General features: G+C 42.3%; 1 protein-coding gene across 3 annotated transcripts in view; it reads left to right on the forward strand.

Moving 5' to 3' along the window:
* PTPN9 (protein tyrosine phosphatase non-receptor type 9) overlaps nucleotides 1–13161 on the forward strand; it is a 163466-nt gene extending 150305 nt beyond the window's left edge. For all 3 annotated transcript variants that reach the window (XM_080657937.1, XM_080657938.1, XM_080657939.1), the window contains 5 exons: nucleotides 2068–2134; nucleotides 8293–8371; nucleotides 9780–9930; nucleotides 10351–10558; nucleotides 11306–13161. In XM_080657937.1, the coding sequence (XP_080514063.1) occupies nucleotides 2068–2134; nucleotides 8293–8371; nucleotides 9780–9930; nucleotides 10351–10558; nucleotides 11306–11520 (720 nt within the window). In that variant the 3' untranslated portion in view covers nucleotides 11521–13161. The remainder of the gene's footprint in view (nucleotides 1–2067; nucleotides 2135–8292; nucleotides 8372–9779; nucleotides 9931–10350; nucleotides 10559–11305) is intronic.
* The last annotated feature ends 8547 nt before the right edge of the window (nucleotides 13162–21708 follow it).

Consider the following 21708-nt stretch of genomic DNA (forward strand, 5'->3'; position numbering starts at 1 on the left):
GAGGCCCATGCTGCTGATGGTCCTAGATGTGAGGTATAGCTTTCTTCCTTATTCAGTCACACTTTTCCTTTCATGTGTGGCAGCATTGACGGGATGTCCTGCTCAGGTGTTTGGCTTGCCTCCTTTTTGGTTCTGTGCTGTAGTCCTGCAAGCCTGCCTTCCTTCCTTCCTTCCTTCCTTCCTTCCTTCCTTCCTTCCTTCCTTCCTTCCTTCCTTCCTTCTTTCCTTCCTTTGTTTTTAATAATAGTTTTCTTGATATATAATTGACATACCATACAATTTATCCATTTAAAGTGTATAATTCAATAGTTTTTAAAAATGTATTCACAGCCCTGACCGGTTTGGCTCAGTGGATAGAGCGTCGGCCTGTGGACTGAGGGGTCCCAGGTTCGATTCCAGTCAAGGGCATGTACCTTGGTTGCGGGCACATCCCCAGTGGGAGCTGTGCAGGAGGCAGCTGATCGGTGTTTCTCTCTCATCGATGTTTCTAACTCTGTATTCCTCTCTGTAAAAAATCAATAAAATACATTTAAAAAAAAATGTATTCACAGAATTGTGCAGCCAATACCACAATCAACTTTTTAATCACCTGAAAAAGAAACTCCATTTTCCTAAGTAGAATTGCTGGGTCATATGTTAACTGTGTTTAACATTTTGAGAAACTGCCAGACTCTTTTCCAAAGTGCCTACAACATTTTACATTACTACTAGCAATGAATGAGGGTTTTAATTTCTCCACATTTTTGCCAACATTTATTATCTCTTACTTATATTCATCATAGTGGGTGTGAAATGGTATCTTGTTATGATTTTAACTTGTACATCTTCTTAGGAGAAATAGTTATTCTGCCCATTTTAAAGTTGGGTTGCCTTTGCCCTGGCGATGTGACTCCATTGGTTGTAGTGTCATCCTGTGCACTGAACGGTAGCAGGTTTGGGGTTTCATCCCTGGTTGGGGCATGTTTCAGGAAGCAACTGATAGATGTGTCTCTCTCACGTCGATGTTTCTCTTTCTCTCCTTGTCTCCCTCTCTAAAATCTATTTAAAAAAATTAAAATAAAATTGGGTTGTCTTTTTACTGTTGAGTTGTGAGAATTCTTTATATATTCTAGGTATAAATCTCTTTTCAAATATATGCATTCTGTGGGATTTTTTGTTTGTTTTCACTTTCTTAATGGTATCATTTGAAGCACAAAAGTTTTCAATTTTAATGCAGTTGAATTTATCCGTGTTTTTTTCTTTGGTTGCTTATAATTTTTTAAAATATATATTTTATTGATTTTTTACAGAGAGGAAGGGAGAGGGATAGAGAGTTAGAAACATCGATTCAGCTGCCTCCTGCACACTCCCTACTGGGGATGTGCCCGCAACCAAGGTACATACACCCTTGACCGGAATTGAACCTGGGACCCTTCAGTCCGCAGGCCATCGCTCTATCCACTGTGCCAAACCGGTTATTTTAAAAATTAAAATTTTTGAAATGTAGTTATTTATTGATTTCAGAGAGGGAGCGGGAGGGAGCGGGAGAGAGAGAAAGATCAATGATGAGAGAGAATCATTGATTGTCTGCCTCCTGCACATCCCCTATTGGGGATTGAGCCTGCAACCTGGGCATGTGCCCCGACTGGGAATCAAACTGTGATCTCTTGGTTCATAGGTCAATAATCAACCACTGCTGGCCAGGCTGCTGCTTGTGATTTTAGTGTCATATTTAAGAAGGCCATGTCTAACCTAATGTCAAAAAGATTTAATCCGATAGATTCTTCTAGGAGTTTTATAGTTTTAGCTTTTACATTAGGTCTGTGATCCATTTTGAGTTAGTTTTTGTGTATGGTGTGAGGAAGGATTCAGCTTGGTTTTTTTCTTTTTCTGCATGTAGATATCCAGTTGTTCCAACAATATATGTGGAAGTGAGGTTTTGAATTGACTTGGCCTTTTTGCTTCTCTCTTTTTTTTTCCTGACAAGAATAGCCATACCCTTTGTTTTATTTATCTACTAGTACATTATTTTCCCACCCAAATGGTGTATTCCACACAGCTGTAATGATGTTTCCTTTTTATCATTAGACAGATTACATCAATGCCAGTTTTATGGATGGCTATAAGCAGAAGAATGCTTACATTGGTACACAAGGTAAGTTAGTCCACCCCTCACAAATTGGTTTTGAGTCATCTACCTGTAATTCTTTGCACCAGATGATAGCATAATTTTTAAAGGAATGGTCACTTTCTGTGATGTTGTGGCCATTAGATCTTGGTTTTTCATAAAGATTGGGAGTTATTGAGGAAGGCAGATAAGAGGTGCAGAGTTTATACATATGTGCCTGGAAACTCACTGCATAGAGATTAATTGGAAATTTCAACACACAGCGCTAGTACAATTTTTGGACTCTGTCTTAGTATTGCCAACCCACAGAGATAGGATATCAGAAGAGCTCATTGGCCAGTTAAATGCTCTTTATGGCCAGTAGAAGACCAGGAGTGGCAGTGGGACTTCCTGGAAATTGAGTCCAATCTTGAATGAGTGTTGATGTCCTGAGAAGCTTTGCTGATCCCTGTACCATCACAGAGCACCTCAGCAGTCTTCTGAGAGTGAAGTACTAGGCTCTCAGAGGGTTTCAGATGGAGTTTTTATAAATGCTGCTGCGTGCCTAGTACTCCTGACGTGGCCTCTGCCATCTCAAGGAGAATATCAGGTTGCCTTCTAAGAAGGTGGAAAGAAATCACAATACAGGAGGACATAACAGGCCCTTATGGTCTCAAGGTCCTTTGACCATTGCAGAACATGGCCAGCAAAAGATCTGGTGGAGCCCTAGCAAGTTTGCCTCAGTGGTTAGAGCATCAGTCTGCGGACTTAAGGATCGCTGATATGATTCCAGTCAAGGGCATATAACTTGGTTGTAGGCTCAATCCCCAGCATGTGGGAGGCAGATGGTCAATGTGTCTCTCTCACATCGTGTTTCTCTCTCTGTCTCTTCCCATCTATTCCTCTCTCTCTCTCTTTTTAAAATATTTTTATTGATTTCAGAGAGGAAGGGAGAGGGAGAGAGAGATAGAAACATCAATGATGAGAGAGAATCATTGATCGGCTGCCTCCTGCACACCCCCCACTGGGGATTGAGCCCATAACCTGGGCATGTGCCCTTGACCGGAACCGAACGAGGGACCCTTCAGAACACTCTATTCCCTGAGCCAAACCAGCTAAGGCTATTCTACTCTCTCTCTCTCTCTTTTTTTTTAAAATATATATTTTATTGAGTTTTTACAGAGAGGAAGGGAGAGGTATAGAGAGTTAGAAACATCGATCAGCTGCCTCCTGCACACCCCCCACTGGGGATGTGCCCGCAACCAAGGTACATGCCCTTGACCGGAATCGAACCTGGGACCCTTCAGTCCACAGGCTGACGCTCTATCCACTGAGCCAAACCGGTTTCGGCTCTACTCTCTCTTAAAAAAAATCAATGGAAAAGGTAACCTATGTTGAGGATTAACAAAAAAATAAAATAAAAATTTTGGTGGATACTTCTTTTACCAGCTGATTAAACTTAGCACCAATAATGGACAAACATATATTATATGCCTCCTGTTGTGAAACAGTGAGAACTTTATCAGCCTATGTTGTATGTTGATAGCTTTTAAGTTCAAATCTAATCATGAGAAACCAGACAAATCCAGATTTTGGACATACAATAAGAAAACTGGCTTACACTCTTCAAAGTTCATGCCATAGAAAAATGTCAGAGAACTGTTCTAGTTTAAAGGAAACTAAAGAGACATGATAACCAAAGTTAATGTGTGATCCATGATTGAAACCTGTGTTTGGAGAATAAAACTATTAAGGACAAACTATTGGGACAATTGGAGACTATGCATTAGATAATATTATTGTATCAGTGTTTAATTACTTAAGTATGATAATGCTATTGTTCTGTAGGAGAATATCCTTGTTATTCTAAATATGTGTTCAAGTATGTAGGAGTGAAATATCATAATGTCTAAAACTTACTTTTTTTTTGTTCCAAATTATAAGAAAGTTTATTTAGAAAGTTACAGAGGTAGTAGAAGTGAGTCAGCTGGGCTGCTTAGGCTAAGGAAACAAGTTACAGAGGCAGAAGAAGGGTCCTTGGAGCCAAGGAGAGAGCAAGGCAAAGCTAAGTAATGTGCCTGAGGGGAAGAAGAGGGGAAAGGGAAAGGCAAAGGCATGCTCTCCAGGGGGAGAGCATGATGAAACTTTTTTGTTTGTTTATTTTTTGACCAAAAATAAACAGTGTTTATTTCTGGGAGTTAGAATTACATTAAAATTTTTTTCTTTATTCTTTATTATATTTTCCAAATAATTAAAACTTATTTTGAATAGTTCAGTAAAAAGGAAAATATGTGTGTGTTTATATACAGTAGCCTACCCTTATCTGCGGTTTTGCTTTTATTTTTTGGTTAATTCTCACCCGAAGATATTTTTCCATTGATTATTTATTTATTTATTTATTTATTTATTTATTTTAGAGAGAGAGAGAGAGAGAGTGGAAAGGAGAAGGAGAGACAGAGAGAGAGAAACATTTACTAGTATGTGAGACATATCGATTGGTTGCCTCCGCATGTGCTCCCCAACCAGGGCCGGGAATTGAGCTTGCAACCAAAGTACGTGCCCTTGACTGGACCTGAACCCAGGACCCTTCAATCCATGGGCCAGCGCTCTATCCACGGAGCCAAACTGGATAGGGCTGGTTTTGCTTTCTGCAGTTTCAATTACCCATAATCAATTGTGGTCCGAAATATTAAGTGGAAAGTTCCAGAAATAAAAAATTCATAAGTTTTAAATTGCATGCTGTTCTGAGTAACATGATGAAATCTAGCCTGTCCCATTCTATCCCACCTGGGATGTGAATCAACCCTTTGTGCAGTGTATCTACACTATATATGCTACCTGCCTGTTAGTCACTTAGTAGACATCTCAGTTATCCCATTGAGTATCAGTGTTTGTGTTCAAGTCACCCTTACAGTAACCTATCACTATGTCACAATGCCTAAGTCATTCACCTTATTCATTCATCACATAGGCATTGTATCATCTCACATCATCACAAGAAAAGGGTGAGTAGAATACAATAAGATATTTTGAGATAGAGAGACCACATTCACATAACTCTTGTTACAGTTTATTATTAAAATTGGTTGTTGTTAATCTCTTACTGTGCCTAATTTATGTTATGTATCATATGTATGTATAGGGAAAAACTATATATATATATATATATATATATATATATATATATATATATATATATATATATATATAGGTTTGGTACTATCTGTGGTTTCAGGCATCCCCTGGGGGGTCTTAGAACATATCCCCTACAGATAAGGGGGGACTACTGTATAGAGAAAAGCAAATGTTGCGAAATGGTAGCTAAACATTACAGCTTTGAACTAAAGAATATGAGTACACTGTACTATTCTTTCAACTTTTTGGAGGTTTTCACATTTTTCAAAATAAAAGTTAAGGGATAACAAAAAGGAAAAGGGCTTTTGGATTCTTGGTACATTGTCCATTGGTCTTATGGTCACAGGTTTATTTTTCTCTAAGAGGGACCCCTCCCTCCAAAAGGAGTCCTTTCAAGAAGAAACAAGAGAACAATCAAGGAAGATTGTTGGCAGGTGTAGGATATGATGTGATGCCTGAGAGAGTAGGGCCTTTATTTAGGAGGATGGTCTTGGTATGGTTGGGCTTATAGAGGATAAGGGTTGGCTTTAGGGGGCTTCAGAATGCTCCTGCCTCCAGGTTTAGAAGGCAAGGGTACTGCTTAGCATTGCTAATTATGCAAGGCTTGGCTCTTTCAGGCTGGTTCTATAGGCCCTCTCCAGGCGAAGAAACTCCAGGGATATAGAACAGAGGGTTTCTTGAGTCAAACATTGATCACATTTAAGTGTTAGTACCAGAAGATGGGGGCCCTGTGATGTTGAGAAGACTGGTTTGATTTGCCTGGCTAATATTCCTGGCTATATTTATAGTATTCTGATTTTTAATCATCATAATATTTCTAGTAACAATATATGTCTCTATTGAGAGTATGTATTATATATCAGGAACATAATCCCCATCTAATTATTATAGAGACTTTGCAAGGAAGGTTTTTAATCCATGAACAAACTGAAGCCCAAATAGCTTAGGTGACCTTGTATCACACAGCCAGTAAGTGACAAAGCCAGGATTTGAAAATATGTCTGTTGGGTTTTAAAGTCCTAGCAAGCCTAGTCAGTGGATTGTTTTACCCATGTCAGTACAAACTGGTGACTATTTCAGAAAACTGTGCTGTTAAAGAGTCTAATCTGGGGAGTACAGCTTTGCCTTCCAAATCTCTCTCATGCCTTTGAGAAAATTATGACCTTCTCTGCCCAGCCTGAGTTTGAGTGGTATCAGGTGCTCTGAGAGGCAATACCAATTTGTCAGTGGTTTGAATGTGGTAAGTAAACTGTGAGCTGCGTGGTACAATGTAGTGAGATGTTGGATAAGCTGGGAGTCAGAGATGGGGCAAGGGTATTCTCATTTTCTCTTTGATGTGCTTACTACGGTAATGCATATCTGGTACAGAAAATGAAGATGAAAATCACTCATAAACCTGAGACCCATAGATAACGTTAACATTTTTCAGCATCTCCTTCTAAACCTTTTTCTATGCATATAAATAGGTATAGACCTATAAAATATGTAACAAAATGGGCTCTTTTTATACATTCTCTTTTTTCACTCGATGATATCATGTGCACTCCTTTCCAGAGCAAAAGATACAGATCTTATAATATTACCGTATGGATTGTTTAAATTAGGGATATGTGATAGTTTAATCCTCTTTTGTTAGACATTTAGTTTGTTTTCAAGACTTCACAGTGTCCACTCTGCACAGAGGAAATTCTAGTGTCATACAATGTTGGTGCTTGCTAAAAAGGTTAGCAAAAATGGTAGTGAAACCTGCAAACTTCCAGGATAAAATCAACCCTTGTGCTTCCCTGAAACCAGAAGAGGAAAAAGCACTAGGAAAGTAAAAGGAACTACCCTGGGTTGTTACTTCTTGGATTGAAAGGGAGTTGCTGGCCCACAAGTATCTTCAAAGTTCCCTCTGAGTGCCCATCCTATGCAGGTTGTAAGACAGAAGGATAACTTGATGACATGGCCCTTGCCCTTAGCACCATGTTTGCTGAGATGTGATTAATTCTCACAAAGTAAAATGGCTGGTGTAAGACCATATACATTAAATGGTTAAGCTGTTTTGATCTAGCTGTGCCATCAAGATCTGAGACAAGAGGAAGTCCTACAAGGAGTGTGGTGGTCAGAGAAAGCTGCAAGGGAGAGGCAGCACTTGAAAATTGATAGAAAGTGAAAAGCCTTGGAGATGAGAGAGATGGCTTGAGCAAGGGAATAGAGGCAGAAGTGAGCATAATGTGTCTATATTGTGATGAAGCAATTTTTTAGAAAGATTAAACAGGCAGGAGTATCCAGAATAGATTGGAAGAGAGAGTTCTGTTCAGAAAAGTAAGCCAAGATGGAAGTACAGTAACTCAGACAAAAGATGATATGGTTGGTTCTCATAGCAGTGAAATTGAGTAGGGAGATCAGGATGGAAATAAAAAACAAAAACAATTCAAAGGCAAAAAATCTCAAGGACTTGTTAGATAAAGAAAATGGGTAAAGACCCTGGCCAAAATGGGTAGCACAGTTAGAGTGTCATCCCGATATGCCAAGTTTTGATCCCCCCGTCAGGGCACACACAAGACTCAACCAATGTATGCATAAATAAGCGGAAAACAAATGGATGTGTTTCTCTCTCTCCCCCCCCTCTTCACCCCCCTCTCAAATCAATACATTAAAAAAAAAAAAACAATTTTAGAAAAAATGGGTCAGAATTGGCTTCAACTTTTTAAGACTGGGTGATTGAAGAATGCCAGTACTGTGAATAGAGATGGGAAAGTGTAGAGAGAAAGCTAGTTTTGAAGGAGGAAGCTGAATTGCAAATATGTTGAGTCTGAGGAGATGATGGGACATGGAAGGGGACAGTTCACTTGGCAACTGGTGATTGATTATAAGGCTTAGATGAAATGAAAACAGCTACAGACCTGTACACAGTTGACACTGTCAGTCTGGATATGATAATTGAAGCCCTGGTAATAAGACTCCGAGAAGTTCAGTAACAGTGCTTCTCAGACTGTAACTCCCTACAGTTCCTCCTGGGGACCTTGTTAACATGCAAATGTGGTTTCTAACATGCTCATGTACCTTGTCTTCTCCTTTCATTCCAGGCCCTTTGGAGAATACTTATCGTGATTTTTGGCTCATGGTATGGGAGCAAAAAGTCTTGGTGATTGTCATGACCACTCGGTGAGTTCATCACTTTTCTTCCCACTGCTCTCTGCCCCCCACGACCCCCTCCCCCCATGCATCATGGGTGATTGCAAAGAGGCATTTAGCTCTTAGACACAGTGAGGATTAAGAAAGCTATGGCCAAGAGTTTGAGATGTCGTAGCTCTTTTTTTTTTTTTTTTTTTTTTAGCTGATCCAAAGTTAACACAACCAGGGTATGGTGGAAATCGATAGATCTAATTTGTCAAAGCTTTAATCCATGGCTCTGTTAAAGCCTATCCTGGTCTTATCCACTAAAGGAAATATTAGGAAACATGGGACAATTCACTTTGAATACTTCCAAAGGGCAGCTGTATAAAAAATAATATGAAGGGCTGTGACTGTCACTCCATTTAAATTATACTTAAAGCCCTGGCCGGTTTGGCTCAGTGGATAGAGCGTCGGCCTGCGGACTCAAGGGTCCCGGGTTCGATTCCGGTCAGGGGCGTGTGCCTTGGTTGCGGGCACATCCCCAGTGGGAGGTGTGTGGGAGGCAGCTGATCGATGTTCCTCTCTCATCGATGTTTCTAGCTCTCTATCCCTCTCCCTTCCTCTCTGTAAAAAAAAAATAAAATATTAAAAAAAAATTATACTTAAAAAGTCAGACACCGACATGCCAAGTGTGGTGTCTGAATTACCAGTTTCCCTTCCCCTGCTACTTTGACCATTTTCTGCTTATGTAGGCAGGAAGCTCTTGATGAAAACAGTATTTTTGAAATTTTGGTGTACACATCTGCCAAAACTTCAGGAATTACTATTTCATTAGTATTACTATTATCATTATGATAATCGTAACCTATTTCAGATGAGGAGAAAAGAATTAATGAGAATGTTAGCTCATTTTGCTTTCTCATGGTACTGTCACAACCACCTTTGATTTGGAGAGGAGGTTGTGGAAGAAGTGTCACCTTGGAGTAATTTGGAGCCACTGATGTGTAATGAGGTGGACTTTAGGCCTTTACACAGACCTCAGGGCTGGCATCTTAGGAGCTGTGCCTTTCCTACTCTTCTATCCCTCAAGGGCCCTCATTGGGGAAGAAAATGAACAGTGGCTGAGGTACAAGGCAGAGAGTTCAATCGGGCCCACCACATTTTATCTGCTGTCTTTATTTGTCCACCCAGTATTTATCCCAGATATGTGAGGAGTACCCAGAGGAAAAGGGCCAAATGTTATAGTAGGTGCTCAGTAAAAGTCTGCATAATGAGTACATGCAGAAATTTTTGTTGTTACATCTGTTTAGAATGAAGGTTTTCTTGCTTTTCTGCCAAAAAGCAAGGGTGTAAGTTAGAAACAATGCAAGAGATGATACTGCTGCCCCTGGGGAGGGCATGGTTAATGGTGTGGAGAAGAAGGGCGGAAGGCTTACCTTGCTCTGTGTATCTTCAGCTTTGAGGAGGGCGGCAGGAGGAAGTGTGGCCAGTACTGGCCTTTAGAAAAAGACTCTCGGATCCGATTTGGCTTCCTCACAGTGACCAATCTAGGCGTGGAGAACATGAACCATTATAAGAAAACAACGCTAGAAATTCATAACACAGAGGTAAATCCAGGTTTCTATTTTCTCACTTTTTTGAAGTAAGGGAGAACCATTACTGTAAAGAAAATATCCAAAGGGAAATAGGCAGGATTCCAGGGGGCCTATAAGTTACTTCCATTATTCTGGGAAGAGGATCAGGATATTTAATTTAGAGCCAATATAACCATATTATCTCAACACAATAGTGGCATTAAGTAGGAATAAAACTTAGAAGAAATCTGGATCCTACAAATAGGAATTCTGCCCTTTCCAGACATTAAACCTTTCCTTTGGGTTTGTAGAGAAGCAGTTGTGGAGAAAGTTGAGGGTGGTAGGCAGGAATCTTGGTGGTAGAGATCCCAGGATGTCAAGAACTAGAAAAGCTGAAGGTAGTCAGGGCAAGCAGAAGTAACTCACTAACTTTTTCTTCTTTTTCTATCCAAGGAGCGGCAGAAACGCCAGGTGACTCACTTTCAATTCCTGAGCTGGCCAGATTATGGTGTACCCTCCTCAGCGGCTTCCCTCATTGACTTCTTGAGAGCAGTCAGGAGCCAGCAGAGGTTGGCCGTCAGCAGCATGGGAGCACACTCCAAAGGGCAGTGCCCTGAACCACCCATTGTGGTCCATTGCAGCGCAGGCATTGGCAGGACAGGTAATAATGCACCTGATGCAGCTCTCATAGCCTCTGGAGGCAGTAAGGGTGGGGGAGGAATAACCAGGCTCTTCCTTGCCAGTTTAAGAGAATTTGGTCCAATGGAGGTGAATTGCCATGAAAAATTCTTCTTTAATGTATTTCTGGTATCCCTAGTGCTAAGTATGTGTCCAAAACATACACTTCACAAGCCAAGTTCTCTGGGGGTTGATGCTTTATACATCCCATCAGCATGGTCATCTTCTGACCTCATCAGTCACCTGGGTGTCTCAGAGAGCTCATCTGTGCTGTTGCTTCCTTCCCATCTCTCTCCTTGGGGAGGTTTCCACCTTGTTTTATCTCTCCATTCTGGATCCAGTTAGCAACTTTAGCCTTAAGGGGATGATTATTGAAGGGACTGCTGGCATTTCTCGTCAGAGATCCCTTTGGGAGAAGGTCAGGAAGAATAGGTTTGTATTAGGCCTCTGTGGAGAAATTGTAGTCTGAAAATTAGGGCCCAGGTGTGGGAGTGCTGTTGTTCTATCAGGATTGTCACTTTCCCACCTCTTCCTATTACCTCCATATATATGCCCTCTCATTTCTCTGGCCTCCAGCACTCACTGTGCCCTCCTCCTTGACTCTTTCAGGCCTAAGGCCCCTTGCCTTTAAATTCAGTAATCTAGTCCTCCCTGAGTTATTTGGTAGAGGGGTGGGGAGAGGAGAGGTAGGTCACATATGACTGCTTCCTTTCTTCCTTTCTTCCTTCAGGTACCTTCTGCTCACTGGACATCTGCCTGGCACAGTTGGAGGAGCTCGGTACCCTTAATGTGTTCCAGACAGTGTCCCGCATGAGGACCCAGAGGGCCTTCAGTATTCAGACCCCTGAGCAGTACTATTTTTGCTACAAGGCAATCCTGGAGTTCGCAGAAAGGGAGGGCATGGTGCCATCCAGCCACAACATCCTGGCTATGGAGAGTCAGTAACTGTCCCATGAGCCTCCTCCTGCTAGCCAGGCTTCTTCCTTAAACTCCCTGGACACCGCTGAGCCTATAGGCTGCCATCAGTTACACTGAAGCCATGGATGAACCTCTTTCTTGTGTCTCCTGGTGTACGCAGGGTGGCCTTTCCCTTTGGCTAGGTAGATGTGATGAAATGGTTACTAGAAAGGGCCAGCAGCAATGTGTTCTTAATTCCTAGCACCTGCCATTGAACTGTGCCTTATTAAAACCAAATTGTGGCTATTGATTTTTGCCAGAGGCTCTAAGCAAGGTAAGTGAGAAAGGAACCCCCCCCCCCCCACCTTTTCCCAATGCCTTCTCCTTCTGGAGATCTCTTTCCCATTCCTTCCCCATTACTAGGATTTGATGGGGAGGTTTGGTGAGCATCCACCTTCCTTCCCAGAAAGCTTGACCAAGTTATATGTTTTAGAGAAAGTCCCGAGTGCCAAGCACGTTTATACCTAGAGCGTGTATTCGAGTCTCTTCTTTTATTCTGTGTGTGTGTGTGTGTGTGCGCGCACGCACTTACGTATATGGGTCCATATGTACGTGTGTATATAAATATATATTGTATGTGACAATATGGTGGTATTCTATAAATACATATACACACAGTTACTCCTTTATAAAAGTTCCTGGGGCTCCATGCTGCAGTTTAGGACTCGTTGCTTCTTGTGCCCTACTGTTTATCCTGGACTAGCTGGGGTTGGGGATCATGTCTCCTATTGTCAGACCACAGAGTGGTGGAAGAGGACACAGGTACATCTACTCTTCGTGTTTTTGCCACAGGCCTTCATCCTTATGTAATGACTTATCTCACTCCAGAATGCTACCTTTTGGAGACAAAAATACTGGTTTGTGGTGACACTGGTTTAATTCAGCTTAGATTGCCCTTACCTAATGATTTCCTCCGTTTACTTTGCTGATTTTGGCAATAGACCTCCACTGTGATTCTCTTTTCTCTTCCTATCCCTCGGGGATTGAAGCCTGGGAGTAGAGGTGAACTCACTGAGCAGCCAGAGCCAAAAGCAATTTCTTAGAAGGAAAGAGAAGGAGCCTAGGTATGAGAAAGAGAACTACTATGAGAATCTGTCCCTGGAGAATGTGCTAGGGTCCCTTTTTCTTTTTGCCAAAAGGTTCCTTTCCTTATGCAGCTTGGTCCTATCCACTCAAATAACCATTTCTTTCTGCCTAGTAGCCTGCCAGACCCTGGAGCTCAAGCTGGGTGGGTTCTATGACAGTAAAAATCTTAACTCCTGACTGGGTATAGCAGTCCCCCTGCAATTACTATTTCCTTCCCATTCACCCAACCTATCCCTGTCTGCTCCCAGCCTACCAGCCTGATATGCCAGGGATGGAATCGAGTCCCCAGTGCTCTATATTCCCAAGAAAATCCCAGGAACTCCTAAAGCTTCCTCCATCACAGATGAGGTTGGTAGCTGATCAGACCTCAATAATTTTATACTGTAATAAGCTCTTGAATGTATATGTTCTTATTTTACAGTCTTTTCCTTTTGTATTTAATGTCAATGGATTGAGACAGATTCAGAAAATAATTGTAAATGTCCATATTCAGTATCTTATACCAATAGTTTTGTGTTTACATATAAATATACTGACATGATCAAACTCCTTTAGCTTCATCAATTTAGTAGCAGAGTTGGGCTGGGAAGGTAAGGAGAGGGTTTAAGAGCTGGTCTGGGAGGGATAGAGAGGCAGGGAGGGACCCAAGGCCTCAATATCTGAGACTTTCAGGTCTGAAAGCCATCTATCTACCTTGCCTATAGGCCATGACTTTAGCTCTGGGCAGAAATAGGGAATCCGTACCAGTTGAGTGCTTATGGGTGCCAATCTCTATGCTTGGTGCTTTTCTTCTCATTACCTTATTCAAACCTTACAACAATCCAATGAAAGATTATTCTCTCTTCATTCTATTTCTATATAGATGAAGAAGGTAAGGTCCAGAAGGTTACAGTGATTTGCTCTAGAACTAGAGCTGAAGTTGGTCTGCTTACAAAGCCTTTGGCCTCTTCACTGCATTGCTTTCTCAAACATATAGTGTTTTGTCTTTTGAAACTACATCTTTTTTGTAGTTCTCTTTCAGAGCATAAACATTGCTTAAAATTCCAGGTAATTGATCTTGAGCTCATGTTGCATGTAGTAGTCTAGAAGGGTGACAGAGTTGGTGACTGATTCTCCCAAATAGGACCTCCTTATGTAGGGTCTTCAGGTCTGTAGAGTACTGAAGGGGTCATTTTCCTAGGGACACTACACGCTTATGGGTACACTCGTGTTGTGGGAAGATCTTGCGTCAATTGCATCTCTCTCTTAGAATGGAACCAGAAGCTTTATCCACGCAGGCCTATTCCCCATGCCAGATAGCTACTCCCTATTGACAGCCTGCCAAGCTGGGACTGTTCTGGCCTGGAGTGTGTGCAATTATTGGAGTGTTCTTAAAAATTATAGCAGTTAACATTTACTGGGTACTTGACTGTCCAGGTGTTTAAAGTGCTTTCTAGGTATTATTTCATTCACCCTCAAAACAAATTTTTAAAATATATATATATATTTTAATTGATTTCAGAGGAAGGGATATATATATATATATATATATACACACACACACACACACACACACACATCAATGATGAGAGGGAATCATTGATCGGCTGTCTCCCGCATGCCCCCTACTAGGGATCAAGCCCACAACCCAGGCATGCACCCCTGGCTGGGATCGAACCCGGGACCCTTCAGACCGCAGGCTGACACTCTATCCATTAAGCCAAACTGGCTAGGGCCAAAACAACCTTTTGAGGTAGGTATTGACAGGAGAAAACTGAAGTACAGGAAAATTAGTTTGCCACTAAGAACCTGGACCATCTGATTCCAAAGTACCTGCTGTTAATGTTAACCCTTACACTAGATTCCCTCTAAGGATTCATCTCCGGATCTGCCAACAAATTTTTCTTGAGTTTCTGACTTAAGAGCTGAACTGTAGAGAAAATAATTAAGCCAGAAAATGATTAGTAATTTTCTGGATGATTCTTTTATTCTCTTGGGGGCAAGAAGCATAAGTGGTGAACAAAGATACCTGCAATCTGGGAGATCAGAGAGGGGAGGGTTTTGGTGAAATGTATAGGAAATAGGATTAAATTATAAAGGATCTATCTGTAGGAAGTAGACTTGAACTGTCATTTATTTGAAGAGGCTGTAATCCATTGCTCTGTGAATTCAGGTTACTCATGAGCTCCTCCTTGCATGTCTGAGTGTTGGCGAAGTTAACACTTGCAAGAGCTCCATAAAGATGCAGATTCCTGGGTCCTGCCCAGTACGTGATTAAGTAACTGACAGAATAAGCCAGGTTTCGGAAGCACTGTCTTTGTCCATATCCCTGACTCTGAGGAAGGTTAGTAAATTGATGTCTTCCAAATCTGAAAGAAAGATCAACAGCCCCATTGCCATAGTTACTTCTAACTTTCACCACTGGGAAGATAATCAGTAGGCTCAGTGTGAGCCTATCTGTTTTAAGTGTTAAAGGAGGCAAAAAGGAGGAATACAGAAAAGAAGCCCCGAATCTGTTCAGGAATTCAAGACTTTCCCACAGGAGATTTGGTGAACAAAGCAAGCGAACCCACAATCAAATGCTGGATTGTACAGTTGTGAACATAAGATGAGAAAGTGTCCAGGGAAGAGAGCAGCGTGGGCTAACTCAGGCTTCTATTTCTAATTTGATTGCTACTTTTAACCTAATTTATACTTCCTCTATCATTGGTCCCTTTATCCTGCCCATCCCTGTAAGCTAGGATGGGACTCCTGAGGTGGAAGGTGCCACAGCACCCACAGCCTAGGAGATCCGTCATTGTCAGTCTCCACGTCACCATTTGCAGGTAAATGACAAAATGGGACTGGTTCTTGGGAAGCTGGACTATTTTAAGCATTGTAGCTTGAGGAATATGTGACTCCTGTCCTTAAAGGTGTCCCCTAGGAATAACCAGACACACATATGGAAATGCACAAATCAGAGATCTGGAGGGAGGTGGGCCAGATAGAAAGCTTGCCTAGAGTGACTGAGCTATTTGGTAATTTTGAGGTCTCACCACTTAACCCAAGTATCAAGTCCTAGCTTCCTTTGGTAAAATAAGAGACCACATTAGATGATCTTACTATAGGCCGTCCAATTCGAAGGACCTAATTCTTTGTTGGAAGTGAATATATTCAGAGGAACCATCAGGAACAATCAGGACCTTCTCCAGGTGGGTCAACTCCCACTTCCCTATATTCACTCAGTTCTCTACCCACTTAGCCCCCAACTTGGAAAACAGGTCAAATAACCTTGTAATCCATAGATCAACCCATAGACCTTTAAGGCTTTCATGCTGCTCCATGGGGGGCAGAGTAACTTAGAGTCAAGGAATGAACTAAGGACCCAAACTCCCAGCCAAGGTCATAGATTTGTCTCAGGTTTTGGTCACTGTCCACTTAGTACTGTTAGCTTACTGAGGGCACGAGCTAAAGCTTGGGAACCAGATTTTCTCTTGGGAGGTATCTGCTCCCATAGTTACCATCACAAAATAGTGGTGGATATTAAATACACTGAATGGCCAGATTATTATTACCACCTGACGTTTGTAGGCAAATTAGCCGTACACTGCATCGTATGGGATATAGAAGCCGAAGGCCTGTTCGAACACCTTTGCTGTCTGTAGTTACCAAGATAAAAGGTCTCCAATTTGCACAGGAACACAAAGATTGGACAGTCGAGCATTGGAAAAAAGTCATGTTGTTTGATGAATCACGTTTCCAGTTGCATCATGCAAATAGCAGAGTGAGAATTTTGCGGAAACAGCATGAAAGCATGCACCCCACGTGCATGAGTACAACCCTTCAAGCTGGTGGGGGCAGTGTTATGGTTTGGGGCATGTTTTCCTGGCATGACTTGGGCCCGTTAATTTGTGTGGAACAACGTCTGAATAGCACAACATACCTAAGTATCGTTGCTGATCAAGTTCATCCTATCATGTTGATAGCGTATCCCAATGGAGATGGCTTCTTCCACAAGACAATGCGCCATGACACGGTGCTCGTATTGTGCAGGAGTGGTTTCAAGAACATGAGGGAGACTTTACCTTGCTTAGGTGGCCACCACAATCACCAGATCTCAATCCAATTGAGCATTTGTGGGACGAAGTTAAAAGAGCCATCAGGCAGCTGGTTCCACAACCATCAAATCTCACAGAACTGGACAGTGCTATTCATCAGGCATGGTGTCAGATTCCTCGCATCACCTTTCAACATCTCGTGGAGTCATTGCCAAGAAGAATCACCGCAGTATTGAAGGCGAAAGGTGGCCCAAAGAAGTACTGATGGGGTGGTCATAATAATCTGGCCACTCAGTGTATATTCAACTACATTGCTCTTAACCACAAAGACTAGGTCTTTTTCACAAATAGAAATCTGGCACTCAGAAACTTGCTGCATTGTTTAATTTCTCTCTGCCTGTCATCACAGCTTTCATAAAATGCTTCCTTCTGTTTAAGTTAAATCTATAGGCTGCAATATTTTACACCCATATTTTTTCTTCTAAGGCCAACATGGACAAAGTTGACTGGGAGCAGTGATTCCTTTTCAACAATTTAGGCTACTATGTTCCTGAGAGTTGTTAGGACTAAGATGAAGATGAAAGTAAGAAAGCAAGACAGTGAGATGGCAGAGAAGATGGTCAGAGTGCACAGTGCCCATCCCCCACTCCAGGTTCCCTTCTTTCTACTCCTCCCCCACATCTGAACCTGGTTATGTCTCTAAGCTAATGTAGTTGTCCAAACCTCATGATTTACAGATGTGCACTGAGCCTAGGTCAGCCTGTTTGTCCTGTGGGGTCTCTGTTTTACTTCCCTGACCTTTAATGAATACCTGTTCTGTGGCCAGCAGCCAGGGGACATATGGAGTCTGATGTTCACAGCAGATAGTGTGCTGGAGATGTCAACTGGGGACTTAGTTTAGATAGAAGCTAGGATCCTTGGAAGTGGGTGAGAACAGAGAAGAATGAAGAGGGCAAGAAGAGAGGAGACCCTTGAGAGCAACCAACACTTAAGGGAGGATGAAGAAAAGCCTGTGAAAGATTTTGATTAATAGAGATAACCAAGGACAAAGCCAGGCTGTGTTCTCATAGATTGGTGAGCAGTGAGAAGTGGCTGGGATGAGGGAACAGGATTCAGAAATGTAGGTTCATCAGTCTTCTCAGGGGCCTGGGGCGGGGGGTAGGGCTGGGAGATGAAAGGGGTGACAGGGAGGAGGCATGTATGGGAGGTAAATGAATAGAGACAGCAGTGGTTGGGCTGTCTCTGCTTCAACCAATGCAAGGCCCACCTTTCTCTCTTACATATTAGGCCTCTGGTTAAGATTTCATTTGAACAAAGGAAACTGCTGCTTTTTAAAAAGATAAAAAACCACAACTGATACACAGAAGGAAATAACTTTGAAAAAAAGGGAACCTGGGGAAAATACTGTTTTATATCTATTTTCTAGATTTGGGCTGGAAGTGATCCAGAGAGGTAAATTAATGTTCAATGAAGGCAAGACACTTCAAGGAAATACCTAGCAGTCTTAACACCCACTAAAGTTCCCAAGCCTCCAAAGCCACCCACATATCAGAAGTATGGAATATGTACAACATAAGCCAACCTGTTTCCAGAGAAATGGAGTTTATTCACACAGTGGGATTGTTGGGTCTGTTAGGCCCGTCCTGGCTTCCTCTCAGACTTTGCATTTGAATTTTCAGAAGAGGGAACAGCAGATGCGATTAAGGAGAAAAAAGTCTGAGAACTCTTGACTAAATGCTGGACATACTTTGTTTTTAATCTCACAGCCCACTGCAGTTCTTAGTTTATAGATAAGAAAATTGAAAAGATAAATAAGTGACTTGTCAAAAAGATAAACAAGATTGGTTGTTGGCGGAGGATCCAAGATGGCGGCATAGGTGAACACCTAAACTGCTGCCTCACACAACAATTTTAAAACTACAACTAAAAGATAAAACGTCTATCACCCAGAACCCCGGGAAAGCTGGCTGAGTGGAAGTTCTACAACAGAAGGAAAGAGAAAAGAGCAGTGAGACGTGCATAAGTGCTGAAAAGCTGAGGTACGGAGGCGCGCGAATCGGGCTGGCGGCGGGTGACTGGGAGCGCTGCTTTTTTCAGCCCGAAGGGAGACAAGCTCCCGATTACTCCAAATTCCAGTTTCTGGGGAGACGCAGGGGACCCAAACTCCTACGGGGAGAAGCTGAACTGTCTGCCATCGGGTCGGAAAGTGAGGGTGGCTTGCTTGCAGGGCTGCGCGCAGGAATAATTGTTTACTGTGCTGGGACGCGGGACACGGGGACACGGTCAGAGACACAGAGCTGGCTAACTGGCAGCCATCGCTGTTTGCCACGCCCTCGCCTAGTGACAACCTGAGACCCCGCCCCGCACAATCTACAAACCCACCCAAGCTCCAAGCAGCGGCTTTAGCATATGAATGGCCTGCCCTATGGCAGCTTAACATAGCAAACTTGCAGCCCAGGTCAGACAGCTCCAAAACCTCCAAACCCCAAGCAAAGAGGATAAAACTGTAGCTCCTGCTGGGTGGCCTCAGACAGTAGCTGACCTGCACCCCATTGGAGATCCAGAAGCCAGTGTACCTAGTGGTCAGTGTGAGACACCAGATTTCAACTCCTCACATCCAAAGTGACACATTCAAGAGGCAGACTCAGTGAGCACCAAAGCCCCACAGAAACAAGTCCTGCACCATAAGCGTGTCTCCAGTGCAGCAGTTCTTCCATTATAGACACAGCGGGTCCTCATAGCCAATTGGCCTGGAGGTCAATTCCTCCCAGTGTACCAACAGCAATCAAGGCTTAACTACACCAAGACTTTGCACTCAGCCCACAAGTGGGTGTACCAAGAGCGTCCACCTCAGGTGATTGGGGAGACTGAGCTACTGGCCCCTATAGGTCACCTACCACACAGAGCCACTTCATCAACACAGGGAAGCAGCAAAATGCGGAGACAAAAAAACATGTCACGAATGAAAGAAATGGAGGAAAGCAAACTACTAGACAACATAGAGTTCAGAACCACATTTATAAGGCTACTCAAGAATCTTCTAAAAACCGCCAAGAAACTTGATGAGACCTCCGAGGAGCTTAGTGAGACCTTCAAGGACCTTAATGAGAATGCCAAAAAAATGGAAAAGGACCCGTCAGAAATTAAGCATACACTGTTTAAAATAAAGAATATACAGAAACAACTGTAGATCAACATACACCAAGAATCAAACCAAAGATCTGAAATATGAGAAAACAAAAAACACCCAACCAGAAAAACAAAAAAGAAAAAAGAATCCAAAAATATGAAGATAGTGTAAGGAGCCTCTGGGACAACTTTAAGCGTACCAACATCTGAGTTTTTGGGGTGCCAGAAGAAGAGAGAGAGCAAAATATTGAAAACCTATTAGAAGAAATAATGACAGAAAACTTTCCCTACCTGGTGAAAGAAATAGACTTACAAGTTCAGGAAGCGCACAGAACCCCGTACAAGAGGAATCCAAAGAGGACCATACCAAGACACATCATAATTAAAATGCCAAGGGCAAAAGACAAAGAGAGAATCTTGAAAGCAGCAAGAGAAAAACGGTTAGTTACCTACAAGGGAGCACCCATATGACTGTCAGCTGATTTCTCAGCAGAAACTATGCAGGCCAGACGGGAGTGGCAAGAAATATTCAAAGTGATGAACAGCAAGAACCTACAACCAAGATTACTCTACCCAGCAAAGCTATCATTCAGAGTTGAAGGTCAGATAAAGAGCTTCACAGACAAGAAAAAGCTAAAGGAGTTCATCACCACCAAACCAGGATTACATGAAATGCTGAAGGGTATTCTTTAAGAAGAGGAAGAAGAAGAAAAAGGTAAAGATAAAAATTATGAACAACAAAATGACATCAAATACATACCTACCAACAAGTGAATCTAAAAATCAAGTGAATAAAAAATCTGAAGAACAGAATGGACTGGTGAATATAATAAAATCAGGGACATAGAAAGGGAGTGGACTGACAATTCCCAGGGGGAAGGGGGTGTGAGGGGTGCGGGAAGAGATTGTACAAAAATCTTACACCTATGGATGAAGACAGTGGCGGGGGGTAAGGGCTTGGGGTGGGGTGGGGTGGGGAATCAGGTGGAGGGGAGCTATGGGGGGAAAAAAAGAGGAACACCTGTAATAATCTGAACAATAAAGATTTATTTAAAAAAATAAAAATAAAAGTATTGGTTGTTTTTCTGAAAAAAACAAAAAGATAAATAAGTCAAAGATATCCAGCTAGGAAGTAGGTAACTGGGATTCTGAACAATAGCTCGAGCTTTTCCCCTTCAGTCCACAGGCCGATGCTCTATCCACTAAGCCAAACTGGTTAGGGCCACTGACATCTTTTTTACAAAGTTACTGAAGTGCAGGACCTAAGTGTCTCAGTCACCCATACCATAAGCACCCGAAAGAACTGTGTCCTTTCTGTGAATGAGGCTGGGTGGATGTGCGTGTGAGATGTCTGTGAGACACAGGGTGTTTGAAGGTGTGACAGTTTTGAGTATATGTGAACTGAAGAAGACATATATATGGATAACAAATCTTGCTTCTTCAATGATAATATTTTTTGGAAGGGCCAGAAATCATTTAGACCTGTCTGGGGACAAACTGCTCTTGGAGTTAGGGAGGTAAGGAGCGTGGAGTAAGAGGGGAGGCTCTTTTGCTCCAGAAGTCCTAACCTAGATCGTGGGCCTTAGCGTTTATGGAGACAGCACATGGGGGGATGTTCAAAGCTCAGGTTTTGGACCCGGACATACTTGCCTTGGTGACTTGGGCAAATCACTCTACTACTCTGAGCCTCAGTTTTCCCAGCTACAATAGGATAGTAATCCCTAATACACAAAGGAGGCCTTCTGGGAATCAGAACCTGGCTTCTCAATGTGAATTCTCCAAGGAAGGCCCTTACCCAGATCCATTCACTGCTTTGTCCTCACTGATAGGATAGAAGAAAGAAAGGTGGGGTGGATGCAACCTTAAATGCAGCTGGAGGACCAATATCGCCAAATCAAACAGTAAAGCCTCGATTTTTTGGACTTCGATTTAACTGACTTCATAT

Source organism: Plecotus auritus (genome assembly GCF_963455305.1).
Source record: "Plecotus auritus genome assembly, chromosome: 1".
Taxonomy (NCBI): domain Eukaryota; kingdom Metazoa; phylum Chordata; class Mammalia; order Chiroptera; family Vespertilionidae; genus Plecotus; species Plecotus auritus.